Consider the following 15,578-nt stretch of genomic DNA (forward strand, 5'->3'; position numbering starts at 1 on the left):
CAAGCCGCCAGCTCCGAGGCGTCTAATTCAACGTTGGAAATGTCAGCAACGACCGGTTGCACGGGCGACGGGAGTTAAATCATGAATTCATAGATTCCAGCGGAACTTTCGGCTGGCATTCAAACGTTCGCAGGCTGCAGCACGTTCCACGGCGCGAGACTAAAGCGCTCTCTGTGTCTGTCTTTGCCGGGGTTGGGGCTCGCGACGGGGCTGTATTAAACGCGACACTTATCGAAGACACGTTTCCCGACACCAGGTCCCTTGCACCGCGTCGTTCCCGCTTCGTTACGGATCGAACGATGCCGTCTATGCTGCGACGAAGTTCAAGCGGAACATCGCCCCGGCGAAAAGGAGATTGCACTCGCAAATATTGCTTCGAGGCTTTCTATTTGAGAGGTCTTTGCGCAAATAGGGAAACAATTCGAGGGTGAACGGTACGAGTTTCGCGGCGAGCGCCCCGGATGCGTTAATGAAATGGAAAATGCGAGCTCTGTGATCGCAGTGCGAAATTGACGCTAAGGCAAGGCGACATTTTATGCGGAAGGTTTTTCTTTTATTTGTCCCTTCTCTTTTCAGGATTTTTATATTTTTGTATTTTCACCGTGGGTGCTGGAATAATTGTTCGCTGAAATCGCGATCTCGCTGTATTTTCATAGCGCGTTTACTAATAATTATACTACGGTCATTAATGGTCTATTTTCCTTGGAATCGAAATGCATTATACTCACGGCTAGTTTCAGCAAACGCTCGGAGGCCTTCGCCACGTCCATGTTCTGCAAAACAAAAAGAGATTCGATTATGAATTTTAGGAGAGGCGCAGGCCGGCGGTAAATACAAGTGGAGTGGAAGTCGGAGGGCCGTGGTGAGAAGCGGATTCGATAAAACACGGGGGTACGAAACGAAAGTTCCTAATTGGACTCGAACCTGTGGAATATGTAGCGCGAATCCGCCAGTTCGCGCGGAAATTTTCGCGCGGTGATTACGGCGAACAATGGAGGCTCGTAATTAAAAAAATCAAAAACAATTAACGGGGTAGTCCGCGTGGTAAGTGCAATTATGGAACTTCAATTATGAAAATAATGAAATGAAGAATGAACGAGTAGAATAATTGTGGGGAAATACATCGCGGTGCTTGAGAATTCGTTGTAAAGATTGATATTTGTGAAGTATCGAAAATATAGGTCGCAATAATTACTGCGGTGTGCACCGATGCATTGTGATCTGGAATAAAGCATTGGCGTTCACTTATAGAAGAATTTTTCTGATCAAAGAACTTATTTCATTATGCACACACTCGCGATTTTGAACAAACAACCCTCCCTCGCGTTTTCCTCCATTTTCTCTCCAACAGCTATTACATTTTACAATACCCCCAAGAGCATTATTTCCAACTCTATTATCTTTATGATCGAGCAGAATTCACACAGAAATAATACGTGCCTGTCGTGATTCAGTAATTATTCTTTGGAATCGCGTATTACAGGTGACAGCGTTATTACTCGCGACCGAAACGAATATGTGAATTCTTACTGGTGTGGCGACTGATAAATTGAATCGACAGCGCAAACATTCTGAAGATTAAAGACACTGAATGACGATGCACGTGGAATTTCCGCGGTCGCAAGAAAGTATCCTCTTATCCCCTTTCCCCCCCCTGGCACTCGAAAACGTCGAAGGAGCTTTGCAGCAATGGAATTGATATTTCGTGCGGTGTACTAATTGAATACAGGGGAAGGAAGCCACCCCTCCGGCGTTCCGCTTAAGTGGCGGTTGTCGAGGTCTCTCCGAATGGCACAACACGAGAACCCACGATGCTTATATACCGGGCTTACAAATAAATACCTAAAGAGCCTCCTGTCGATTTCAACATGCCATTTGCACACACGTGCACACAGCTACACCTAATCGTGTGCGAACTCGCGTGGCCGCGTAATTTAATCTCGTGACTCTACAATAACTGGAAGATCGTATTTAGGAATCCCTGGTACTGAATTACAACGTTAGACGAATAAGCTGGAAATTAATGTAAAACTTATACTGGGTGATATGGTAATTACAATAAAATTAATGCCATTGTAAATACAGTCTACCATGGTTATTGTTCCTCCAATTATACAAATTATTCTGCACGATTTATTTCGAAATAATTTAATTAATTACGCCAGCTTAATTGAAATATGTTGTTAATAATTTGTCCGCAAATAGTAACACTGGCCAGAATCGTTGAAAAAATAAATGAACTGAGAACGTGACGCTGTAAATCACACGCGTTCAAATATTAAAGTAATTATGCTTCTTTCATCAAAATTTCTATCTACGGCGTCGCGTACGTGTGAGGGAAATGCAATCTGATTTCACTTCGGAGACGGCAGTTTCGTGGATGTTTCGGAGATTAAAATGAAACTATGTATAATTATACGCGCCCTGGGATTCGCAATTACAGTGCTTGATGCAGGTTCGTTATAAACCGGGAATATAATATTCTAATTTGAGGTCCTGCGCGTGCCCGTTGTAAAACGACACATGTTTTACGAATCGCTTTGACGAAATGCTCGCTTCGATCCAGGGAAATAAAAGCCTCACGGACAAGGCAAGTGGCTATTGGCTGGCTGCGTGGAAACGCCGAGGTATCGCGTCGCTAGACTGTATTAACGAGGAACCTCGCCTGTTTATTTCGATCCATCGAACTGCTGGCAAATGAAAAGGCGATTGAAGGAGCATCAAATTAACCAGCCTGCCGATACGAGTAACCACGAATATTCGGGTTTTTCGAGTAGCATAGTTCGTTTACGGAACAATTGCTTCGTCGAACAGTCAGCCAGTAATTAGCGCAGGCAATCGGGGTTTCGTTTCACAAAGAAATCTATCGAGATGAGAAAAAGGCAGCGTCACCTGCGACACGACCAAATAAACGCAGGGTGTACAGTGGATTCCCAGAAGGCTGCGTTTAAAGCAGCTCACGTAGGTGACACGCCGCCCAGAACTCATTCTTCGTCCTTCCCTTTTGGTATCGCGTGGACGTGAGACGTTGCGCAATGATCGATCGTGCGGCCGGATCAAAGGGCAGAAAGCTTCGGGCGAGAAGCCTTAGCAGCCACAAAGGGTTATAATAAGCTGTCTAGAGCGAGAACGCCGACACTCGAGTTTGATGGGGTCCGCAACAGGGACCATCGCCGTTCGATGTTTACGCCGCTGAAACTGAATACTGTTCCAACAGGGGACAGGCGAGTCCGTCGCTGGGCAAAGCAACAGACAAGGTCCGCGGAGCGAAAGGGAGAGAGAAAGCAGCACAGGAACAGCGAGTGGAAGAAACTGTCCCTCCGCGCCGCGATTCAGGACAGTTCGCGGTACCTGTCGCGCGATACCGTTTCCTTCTTTCGACGTCGTTTCAATTAGCGACCGGAGATTTACGGCTTTGCATCCAGGGACACCTTCTTGTCGCGTTTCCGCGAGTATTCTCGAGGTACCGTGGGACTCGAATTGAATTCCAAGCGGGCCGAGAACGGCGCGGGAACTGGGGCTGTTATATCTTCCCTTCATCTCCGTCACTCGCGCCGGCCAGAAAAATTACGGGTAATTTCAAAGGAGGGTCGCCAGGCACATCTGATGTCGGAGCTCTGACTAGGGCTTTCCCTTATTTCGCGTCGAATCAATTTTCGTCGCTCTTATCATTTATTAAACGTCATAACTGACGCAACGTTTCCTTCGTTCTTATTGTTGCCACGAACGGTGTACTACCCCTTAAGAAAGGGGAAAATCGACGGAGGTAAATTCATCTCTCATAAACGTACAAGTGTGCTGGTAATTGAATAGCCATTATTGTGTAAACAAATGTGATGTCTTCCCTCAATTCGCCACGACTTTGCTCTTTTCCTTTGAGGTACGAAACTGATTTTGGTCTGACGAGTTTCATGCTTATACTACTTGCGATATCCAGAGAAACGTGTATTTAATGTCTATCGGAATCTGTTAACGTCTGAGTAAACAGAGCAGTAATTTTGATAACACTGAATTGACAGTCTGAGATAAACTTTTCCTCGCGCGAAGGGTGAAATCATCAACGACACCCTGTTCTGTGGACTTCCGTTTATGAGAATTTCACCTGTCACTGCAAGCAGAACCATCGACTTTTCAGCGGCGAGCAGTCGACAGATTTTTACCTGTCGTGTTTCAGGTCGACCTTTCCCGCAACCCCTATCGTTGTAGGTCTTGGATAGAACCTACAAGAGCCGGACAAACATCGGACACACTGAAAATTCCTTCCCGTCGTCAGCGACGGCGCCGTTGACCGCGCGGGCACCTGGAAGCACTCCAGCCGAAAGGAGCGCCGAACGAAAGTAGAAATACGAGCGGAAAGCCACCACAATGTGGGAGAAAGGGGACACGATGCTTTTTTTCCCCCCCAGAGGCGACTGCTCGTTGACCCGTGCATTCACGGTGTCTGAAGGAGATTCCGTACAATACCGAAAAAAGAGGGAAAATGACAGACAGGGAAAATAGGAGAGGGTTTACGAGCATTCACGATGGGAAATCGATACGATATTTCATCCGTTTCGCCGTCAACGGCCTCGAAGGTGCGAGCAGCGATGTTGCAGTGGCTGCGCCCCATCCCCCCCACCCTCGCCGTCTCTCTAACACCCTAGAAAATCCTTTAAACGTTCATCCCTTTAAGGAGTAGCACGTCGTCGAGCCGATAAGCCGACGCTCGGTGCAACCCCGCCGTCACCTTTCGATCGGTCGATTGCCCTACAGTGTGAAGTCATCCGTGTGGTGGAGCGCCGTGAAAGATAGGCGAAACGTGCCGCCGCCCATTTGCATTTCACCGACGGGAGCAAATTTTCCACGATCCATAATCGGAATTAGTATCGCCGTTCTCTCGACCTCGATTAACCGCTAGACGCGAATAATTCTGAAGCGAGATACAAAATTCTCGTTTCCATTGAACGGCCTGTTTTGTCTCCAGATCGACATTGATCAAATTAATTTTTAGTTGTGGAATATGTTAGACCTTCTGTTCTCTGATTCTTGTAATACTAGGATTACCTAATTTCGAGTGGGGAATTTGTGACACGATTTAGAATGTAACATTGCTGGCGACTGTGTCTGGTCGCGTACTGATCACTTCTACTTGCCGGTCTTATCTGGTTGCGAAACAACCGACAGAGAGGATCGCGAAGGAAATCTTTTCTCCGCTTTTTACCCACCATTTTCTCGTTACAAGTAGCATGACTTTATATCATATATATCGATGGCTTTGCACAGAAATATTTTATATCCACTTTTTGTGACATTTGAGTTTTCATATGCAACAAATAGTTCTCGACTGTGTCTTTATGCTGTATAAAAGTCACATTTATATCGACTTCATAAACTTGTCAAAAATAATGTTTTATCTTCATTGTATGCCCCTGAATATTATGTGCCAATGCACGTTTAAATCTCTTCTTCCCGAAAACGCTGAAAGTGGATATACAATATTTTAGCTATTTAAAGAAACGTTTGATTCAACAAAACTCCGTCCATTTCGTGCATCATTACAGACTGCGCCCCTGGACTATTTTACGCCTAGCCGTTTCCGTGCATTTCCCTCGAAAAGTCGACGAGCAGCAGAATCGATAAGCCAACGCCGTGCCAACGATGCCCGTGTCGACGCCTTTCGATCGGTCGATTGCTCGACGACAGAGGCACGTACGTCACGGTGGAATTCACCCGGAAGCCAGGCGGCCTCGTTAACACCTAAGCGGTGGAAAATTAATTAATAAACAGCGAGGACCACGCGGGGAATAAAGTGGCGATTAAGTCTGATTAAGCGGCGGATTGCTCGCACAATGAATGCATTACGACGCGTGCACGCGCGATACCGTCTGTTGACACTTGGCTGCGCGGCGGCGGGCTAACAATAATTAATTGGAATAAAATTCACGTCGAGGCTGCGTCGCGAAGAAACCTGCCGTCCCGGCGCATCGTTAACACCTGCGCGCGATAACTTTATTAATCAAAGCCTCTACGTTAGTAGCCACTTTCGTGTTAATTAATGATAACAAGTTCTCGTCGATGCCGCTGATAGGCGTAACACGGAGCCCAACTTAGTTTTCAATGCGGGCCGGCCTGTTTTGTAATCGTAATTCAGCGTGGCGCCGCCAACGTAGCCGGCGAGGAAGAAGGAGATAAATTTGCATTGTTGATTGGAAAGAAGATGGTGTTCCGGGGTACTTGGTTGAAATTAAAAAAACGACATGAAGCGTGAAGTCCAATAATGAGGGAGTAATCACGATTTCTTTGCAGGTACAATTAAGTACGAAGTCTCATTAAGTACCGTGCAATCAGTAGAATTCCCCTGTTCGCGTAGAAGACTTACAGTTGGGCGTTGTGCATGTATAACTTCGCGTCTGTTCATGGCACTTGATTACTTGGAATGTGACTTGCCATTAGTGTGCACGGATTTATACAAGTGTCCGGTGCAAACTCTTGGGGACACATGTTCCCTGTAAGGTATGCAACAGCAAGCAAGACGCAGTGACTGGTAATCGGTAACGATAAATGTTTCAGTATCGTACATTTAAACCGGAACTTGGTTAAATCCGAACGAAATTGATTCGAGGATTAAAAAGTAATTAAAACTGGGGTGCTGTTGTTGCCAGGACCTACAAGAGTAAGTTGAACGTCAAATGTACTTAAGTTTCATCGGATCTCGGGAAATTCATGGAAGAAATATTAATTGCGAGAAGTTTCGAGTGATAAAAACTCTGCAGACCCAAGGGGTAGCGAAAGGCTTTATGAGGTCTGTACAATACCCCTCGTCTCTCTTAAAAAATTCCCTTAGAATTTAGATATCGATAATTCCAAGAAACAGCCTCGCCGTGCTCTTATTCTCAGTTTACCATGCATTCCCAACTTCCAACCCCCTATTTCGCTGCACGAGGGCGTCAGGCACGCTTTGATTTCAACGCTCGCGCGACGTTTCCCTTTTCCATAAATGCGGGGCGAGCCCTGAGCGAAGGCGTAACCCTAGCCGAGTAGAACTGGACACTTTGTCGAGAAACTTGGTAACAACAAGACCGCCTTTCGTCCCGAGACAGAACTTGCGCATCCGCGATTAGATGGTTCGCCCCTCCGCGCGCTCGCCCCCTCTATCCCATTCACGCGCAGTCGGTCCCGGTGACGGCGTGCACGTCGACCGATTATTAAGCGTTTCCATAACGTCGATTCGACGAGATCGACGTAAGTGGCGATGCTCGCGGGCCTGGAAGTGATTTCACGCCAAGTACAAGACAGACAGCCCTTGGGTTCACGATTTTCAACCGCGGACAAATTGCTCCCGGTGAATCGCTCGAGATTCCCTCCGACTACAGTCGATCGAGACGCCGCGGGAGAATATCGGGGCTGGAGGGTGCAGCAGGAAGAAACAAAGCGAATCTTTTGGTCGAGTGGACGCTCCTCCGATATTGTTCACCGTCTCGTTCTATCGCATTCAGATCCGCGATATCGAACGAGCGCAAAGTAATTACCGTGCAAGGTGCGCCAGAGTTAATTCCGGGGTGGCAGCCTCTTTCTCTATCCATTTCCACGTCGCCCGCCACGTCATTTTCCCTATCTTCGATCGCCCTTTCCCACCTCTTTTTCTACGTTTTCTCTTTCCTCTGCCCACCGGCCCCTGGCCCCCTCCCCTCACCGTCCCGTTCCCAGCTTTCTCTCTGCCACGCTGACGGACAAATTGGATTCGATAATTGCGAATCACGATGGCAGAGACGACAGTCACGTCGCCGATCGGCCGGCCCCGGCTGCCAGGGGAAAATGTCTCCGTCTTTCGATCTACTTCGCGATGGTCTATCACTGTCGCGAGAAGCCCGACACGACGAGCCCCGTGCGCCGAGGAGAAATCGATTCCGAGGATATTGCTTTCTCCCTCGATGAATCGCGCGGATCCGCGGGAATTGATAACTGCAGTTGCCACTGTTCGTCGCATTGTAATTACGTCGCGACAATTTTTCCCCTTTACGCCGGCCCCGGAGACACCCCCCCAGCGATTTTGCGTAACCAACGGACAGGTAACGACAGTTATCTTGGACCGGTTTCTTTGATTGCAGATGTTACGATAATGGGATGGAAAACTGGGTAGCTGTGCTGACAGCTGACAGTAATTTGCAGATGGCACTGATGCTTTCAATTAAAATTCTTAATAATAAACGTGATGTAGTCACGGCGATGGTGGAACGCGTCCAGAATAGTCTGTATCATTATCGTTCATTTTCTTTCTGTTACCATTATGATTTTTAAGCTTCTGCTATCTAATTTTTTAGTGAATAGAATTGTATGTAGGTAGAACGAAAAGTGTTACGTGTAAAATAAAATAGTAAAGGAGTCACTCTGACGGAAAATGAAAATACCTCGCGGCTGACCATAAACCGATCATTCTACTTAATTACTCTGAAAGTCTCGTTTCCCTTTATGAAACGGGCGAAATATTCACATGTAGAGATTCGGAGCGAAGGGTTTATCAAAGTTTCAAGGCTATAACAAGGGGGAACACAGGCGAGCTGCATTACACGACGATCTATGGATATAGGTGGTAAACCGCGGATGTCCGGCGCGGATCAGCGGTGGTTAAAACTGTCCGCGTAAAAGGATCCATTTAAATCTACGAAGCCGGCGAACACGCGCGGCAAATTTCTGCTGCACACTGGCTGACAGCGGACCTATCCCTTCCCTCGTTAACGAACAATCAAAACCACCGTGGATCCTTTCAATTAACGTCCCGGGATTAAACGAATAAACGTCAGATCGTTAGTCACCATCGCGGTTACACGCGCGTTTAAACCCACCGAACGCTTTCAAACAAGAAGATCAAAATGACTTGCAAAGACGGGCAAGAGCGTCTTCAAAGGCACTTACCGATCCTCTGTGTTGTCTTTGCCGCAATCGTCGCCATCGCAACGATAATTCCAATTGCGTGCACGCGGTATCGTCGGCCCATTATATGCACGAAATCGTCGTCGCTTTTATCCGGACGTCCCCGTCATTCGTGTCTGCCAGCTTAATGGAAAACAATTTCGCGATATTAGAGAACCCTCCCAGAATTAGAAACAACGGAACTGCTCCATTCGGTGCTCTTCGTTTCAGTGGTCAGCGAATAATGCGCCGGCGACGACGTTCGAATTGGCAACAAGTAAATCGATCCGCTAATGGAAATAAACGGATCTTAATTGCGAGCCCGCGGACTCAAGCTTCCCGGTCGGTTATCGATGAATCCCATTAGGCGGGAATACGGTAGAGAATTATGGATAGTTCGGCCCCGATTATCGAGCAGGATCGTCCATCAACGTCGCGGGACATTTTTATCGTTCACGTCCGAGCAGCGTTACTCCCCCGCGCAGGGAAATAACGAACGCTAACAGATGTAATCGTAATGCCCTCCAAGTTGCATTCCGCCCGAAACGTCCGGCCAGCTTATCCCGAATATTTACAGTCGCGCAGTGATCACGGCGCCGTGGCCGTGTCGCGATAGGACCCGTAACACGCGCGCCTTCCCCGTGGCTGCTCGCGAAATGCGCCCCTGGGCCATGTTTCCTAACAAATGATCAAGCCTGTCAAATATAGCCGGGGAAATAGGGACGCGGAGGGGGGGTTTAACAGCCCGGCGAGATAAAAACTGATGGGTCGTCAGGACTATTATTGTGCCGGGCGCGTAGAAACACATCATTACGAGCGACGCACGGGGGCGCACGAGGATCTTCTGGTAGGGGGTAGAGAGGCTGGTCTGCAGAGCGGGTTCTGGCCTCTGTCGGCCATATATTTGTGCGTATCGTAGCCCCCGACCGGGGGAATTACGCGAAAGATTGATCGCACCTATTTGCCGAAACCAAATTACACTTCTGCTCTGCCGTCCTCTCTCTATCTTAGAAACCATTTCGCTCCGGCGGCTAGCTACCCCCGGCTTATTTACGACCGTCCCTGTAAATAATTAGCCCCTCCCCGTAATAACGTCCGCGTGGTATCGATGCACCGAGCCACCGATAGATAGATTATTATCTTTTTCCTGCGGAGAATAGAAGGAATCAGGGGTCTGATGCACGGCCCCGCGATGGCGCTCGGTAACGGTGGACGGGAGAATTGGAAAATTGGTTTCTATGATGTACGGGTTCGATGGGCCGAGGATCCGCGAGGGTTAATGAAATTTCACTTCGCGGAGAGATTTTGGGCGCTCCTAGGAAGCGAATGAAAGACTTACGCCGAAGGGGACGAGGGAGTTCTTCACGGACGGGATCATCCACTGCTGGAACAGAGACATGACCACTTGGCAGCCCACCACCACCTCCAGGATCCGCTTGATCAGGAACCTGCGAACAATATTTACAAAGGCCTATAGAATTCAAATGAAATGGAACTCTGCTGCTGTTCTTCCTCTGTTTACCGTGCACTCGTCAGTTTTGAAAATTCTACGCGAATGCTAGCCTTCTCCCTGAAAAACTCGCAACACGGTCTTCGCCGAAGTGCTCCGCCGCGATATGTGCGATTCCTTTCCAGCGCAATTTGTCCCAGGGATTCCGGAGACCAACAACCGCCAGTGGCAAGAAATGTCTGGGGCCAGCCGCAGATTCGATGCACTTCCCCGCTATGTATGCATCGCGAAAGTACATACGTCCGCGCGCAGACGGAAGAAAGTGTTCCGTGAAAATCCTGGGACTCCGGATACAATCGGAAGCGGGAGCCGGAAGCACGGAAAGGAATACATCACCTTACCCCCCTCCGGAGTCCGTCCAAACGTACCCTCCTCTATTTTCCCAACAATAGCCCACTTAAATCTAATTTCGCGAACACTCCCGCTCGCCAACTTTGCCTTCATCCCCTGCGTTTCCTTCCCGATGGAAGTGTGCAGGAATCGAAACCAAGGGAAAAAGAAGGCGAACTTTCCGCCGAGTGCATGAATGGCTACGCGCAAGTACATTAGAACGTGTACGCCAGAACGATTTAGAAAATCCAGATTAATTCCGAGGCGAATTTTCTTGCAGACGTATCGATTCGAAGTATTAACGGCAAAGGGGGACGTGTTTATCCAATCAATAAAAGCTTGAAATTGTAATAGTGGTATCTTCCATTGAGACGAGGTCGGCTATAAGTTATAAAATTAATATGGAGGCTAATCAAACATTTCATCTCGAACTCAGCTTCGTTTTTCATTCCGACCTGACTTCAACTTAGAATAATCGATAGCACTGCGCTTAAGTAGTACTAGCTGCACGTCCCTTTGCTTTTAATAAAACCGTGAAATTACGTGGTGAGGGTGTTTAAGTGAAAAACTCGAAGGCAGGATTAAGCAGCTGTTAAAGGAAAGTTCTGAAGAGGCAGAGGGATCTTATTACTATTTACCTCTTCCGAATCCTTTGTGTCCTGGGGAAATTCAGTTCATAGCAGAGCGTAGGCGCCAGTATGTAGTAGTAAAGATCACAGAGATTCAAGTTGTCCGGATATTGCACCAAGGTGGTACCAGCCCCGTCTACCTCGTGCTTCGAGTCATCGACCTCCACGCCGTTTTGTTTCGTGCTGGAAGCTGCAACAAGAAATCGTATCCGCATTAGAGGAGGGAAAAAAAACGAATTACAGCGATGAATCAGGCGCGTCTGGCAAAGCAACAGGAATGCCCGCCGACCCTCTCTGGCTTTCGGCCGGTCTAAGGGGAGAGGAAACAAAAATCCAAAAGGCGAGAGCCGAGACAGAGTTTGATGAAAAGGTAGCCGAGAAGTTACCTCGGGCCGTGCCCCGATAATCACTCGGAATCCCTGCGGGGGAACTAGAAACGGTGTGTAGTTTAATCTTTCCGAGGAAAAACCGGGAAGTATTTAAACTTCGATCCCTAGCGCAATATAAGTTCAGATTGCTCCGCCGTGATAACGATTATTATTTCCCGAGTCGACTGTCGCCGGAGCGTCGTACGAAGAATCTCGTTTTACTTCCACAACTAAGTATGAAGCGATAGAGAAAAGTCGAACGATTGCGGCGTGTTAAATCAGAAGCGATTCAAATTCAGAACAAAGCTGAAAATTGTAAAAAAAAAGTAGATAATTGTAGGAGAAGTGTGGACTTCAATATTGCTACCCTGTTTGAGCGTTTGAGAGATACTAATTTTCAACAATAACAGTTTCAGACAAACAAAGAGGCTTCCAAGCTCTACGGAGAAACACGTTGGTCGCTGAAGTTTCTAAAAACCGCTTACACGAGTTGCAGGGGAAGGTAGAACTTCGCAGGGTGGCGCTATGCACTTCGAAATTCGACGATCGCGACAGGTTTCCGTCGGGACAGGTTCTCGTCTATGCGTCTAATCCGTTGCTGGCTCGAATAGGTAACTGATAGAATCCCCTCATTTATCCAAATCCGACGGATAATCCAATCTGGAATTCAAATAAGCCCAGTTGCGCCGGCTGTTACCGTGAGTGCTCGGGAACAGGCCGATCAGACCGATCCGCCTGACTCGTCGCGACGACGGAGCTGTTTTCGAGCGGCAGAAATCGACGTGCCGCGAGCCGAGCCGTCGTCTCGACGACGGACGTTCGAGCGACGCCTGGCGACGTTCCATAGCCCCCACCGCCCGCAGAGCTCTCGTAATAAGTGCCGAAGAATTCGTCCAAATTAAATTCCTGCTGCCCTCTTTTTCGTTTGTCAGCCCTCACGCGCGCGCGCCCCCTTTCTTCGACTCCCTCGCCACTCCTCCACGGTATCGTTGCTTCATTTATCCTCCGGCCTGTTTTCCCTTAGTGCCCCTGGTACTCAATACCGAGCACGGAATTTCCTGTTTCGTCGCGCTGCACTCTGGGACTTAATGCGCCGTTCCGCGACCGTCGGGTAACGCGAGAAACCGCGACATCGCGAGCATTCCGCGCGCATAATGGCAGAGAGGAAGTGCGAGAGGAATTTTTAATACGCGATCCTTGATCGCGGCATATCCCACGGCTGGGTGGAGCTCATCGATTGCAAGTGGATTAATGTGCTCAACAGGTGGAAAATATACAGTTTTTCTTAATTATTTGCGGATTAGCATTTTAAAGAATGTAGGTAGCGGACGCTTATGGCAGTTTACGCGCGAAGGGTAGGATCTGTGGATGTTCCTTTCCTCGTTCACTTGACCTTCGCACTAGAGTCTCACTTGCTCCCAAACTCGAGATAACACCACTCGAACATCCTCGACGGAAGCCCCCTAAAAGTCTGTAGCGATCGAATCACACCATTTGCTATAACAATCCGGTTGATATTCAAATTCGCTTGGCTCGTCTCGCAGTTTCGCTGACGTCCCTCCCAAATCTCCATCATTTACGGTTTCAAATACTTGTACGACGTTAAGCGCGGTGTCATATATCATCCTCTGCGGACGGAGGGCGAGGAGGAGAGAGACTCTGATGCCACTGTCGGACGAATTTCCGTCTAATTTATTACTCCGTTGACGTCCAAGCTTTCATACTCCAAGTTCGCGGAAGCACCTACGCGTCTGAAATCTTCTTACGTGCTGGTATCTTCAACTCCGCAGCTCGCGCGAGAGCCAGTTCTCGCAATCCCTATCGCGGTGGGGTGGCTCCGAGAGGAGAGGGCCGCCCCGGGATCTGGGGGCGACAGGCTTTTCGTTCGCGGAAGTAATTTCTATTTTTTTTTTTTCACTTCTGCCTGGGGGTGCTCGAGGGATCGACGTAATTTCGCCTTTGTGCCACGGGGACACTGGTGCCGTGTTTGAAACCCCGGGTCATATATATTGTAACGAGTCTTGGAGGGGGAGAGGCGGTAGGGGTAAACGGCGCGAGAACGAGGAGCGCGCCCCGGCAGAGGAAAGAGGGCAAAGGCGAAAGGGGAGGATCGCAGGGCGAACGAGAGATCTCACAAATTAAGCTTGAGCGGTACAAGAGACGAAGCTTTCCCGACCGATAGGATTGGCTGCAATCTTCGACAAGGCAATCCGGCGGACTCGTAAATTTCCCGGAACAGCGCGAGCCGAGCCTAACAGACCCCCCGAACTGTCTCGATACCAGGTTTGCCCACAATTTCCCGACGACACGGAGATCTAATTCTGGCAATTTATTTGCCCGATAAACTGAAGGTGTTTTCATCCGATCCTCGAAACGTTCCGTGATTCATTAGCGGAGGACGTTTCCAATCCCCCGTCCGTTGCGTCGTTTGCAGAACGTTTTCTCGCTAAATTCTCGCGCGTGGTTCCCCTCGATCGGGTATTTTTAAAGATTTATCGCCCAGTGATTCGCGCACGGGGACGGTGTTGATTGAAAACTGCTTGCCGGCGGAGTAGTAAATCTTTCCGCAGGTACCTTTAGATGCTTCGGTATCGTTTACCGTCGCCCGCCCGAGGAACAGCGGAATATTAATTTTAACCGGGCGCTCACGCCGCCGCAAGTGTCATAAAAGTCAAATCCTCGGTATAAATCGCTGCGCCGTTCATGCATTATTTACCACGCGGCTGGTAATGATTTTCAAAACACCGGAACCCCCAAAACGCGACCATCCTTCGGGAGCCAAGCGCACGCGACCCGCCCGGGCAACCCGAGGAAAAAAGCTCGCCGGAGGAACGTCGGGACGCTCGCCGGGAACTCATCCACTCGAATGGCACGATGGCACGCGAAACCATAACCACGTCTGCCCGATAGCTGGCCCGTTTCAGCCATATTTTTGCCCAGTGTTCATTCCGGAGCGTTCAGTCGATTCGTTCGCCGGTGCTCAGTCTTTAAAGGACTTTCTCCTTCCGCGCGGTCTGAGAGAGATGTTAAAGGAGATTGCTCATTGAAAGTTACGCGAAAGACTCGGCCGTCGAACTCGATTTAACCGGTGAATCGATCGATCGACAGCCTCGTCACGAAGGCACGAGACGCCTCCGCGGGTAGGGGTCTTATGCGCTCCATACCTTCTTCGGGGAGAAGTCAACGTCGTCATTATACGGCGCAATAATATGGCGTGCTTTGCAGTAGAGGGGGCGGACAGGGGAGGAGAGGGATGAAGATTACACAGCATACGTTATGGAGAGGATTATACGTGTTCGTGGGTCTAGGTAGGGAAACGAGCAGGTCGATCGTGGTCCTTTGGAATCGATCAACCGAATCCATCTCGTGGCTGTACTTTCTGCCGTTATGTCCCATCGAATGTCAATAATCATATTACCCCGGTCGTGCATTTTCTAGTGCGCTCTGGCTGATCGATAAAGTGAGGGGAATGGATCGGTGGATTAATCATCGTCTAATTATTCTTGGGTGTGTAGCCCTCGTCATGATCCCCTGTCTTTCGCGAGTAACAGGGGATTGTGTATTCAAGAGTTGCGGCAGAGTCTCGTTTCAGTCAATGAGGACGAGAGACCCGAACGTTTTGAATGACTATATTATCCCACCTCCCCGCGATACTTACGGTTCGACCATCCCTCAACATCTGCTCCACGGACTTCCGGGGAAGGTATCAGCTCCGCGATGCACCATTCGCATGCATCCCCCATTATGTCTTCCTCCCGCATTATCTTGGCATTGATTAACGAGCCACGACCGTGAACAAGAACTCAGGAAACGAGGAGGGCTCTGATACGACGGAATGGACTCGAGCCGAAT

General features: G+C 48.8%; 1 protein-coding gene across 2 annotated transcripts in view; it reads right to left on the reverse strand.

Moving 5' to 3' along the window:
* Mdy (diacylglycerol O-acyltransferase) overlaps nt 1-15,578 on the reverse strand; it is a 93,110-nt gene that overhangs the window by 14,521 nt on the left and 63,011 nt on the right. For both annotated transcript variants that reach the window (XM_076822688.1, XM_076822687.1), the window contains 3 exons: nt 11,368-11,548; nt 10,229-10,337; nt 729-773 (listed from right to left, as the gene is read on the reverse strand). In XM_076822688.1, coding sequence (XP_076678803.1) covers nt 729-773; nt 10,229-10,337; nt 11,368-11,548 — 335 coding nt within the window. The remainder of the gene's footprint in view (nt 1-728; nt 774-10,228; nt 10,338-11,367; nt 11,549-15,578) is intronic.

Source organism: Andrena cerasifolii, chromosome 11 (genome assembly GCF_050908995.1).
Source record: "Andrena cerasifolii isolate SP2316 chromosome 11, iyAndCera1_principal, whole genome shotgun sequence".
In the NCBI taxonomy this organism is placed as follows: Eukaryota; Metazoa; Arthropoda; class Insecta; order Hymenoptera; family Andrenidae; genus Andrena; species Andrena cerasifolii.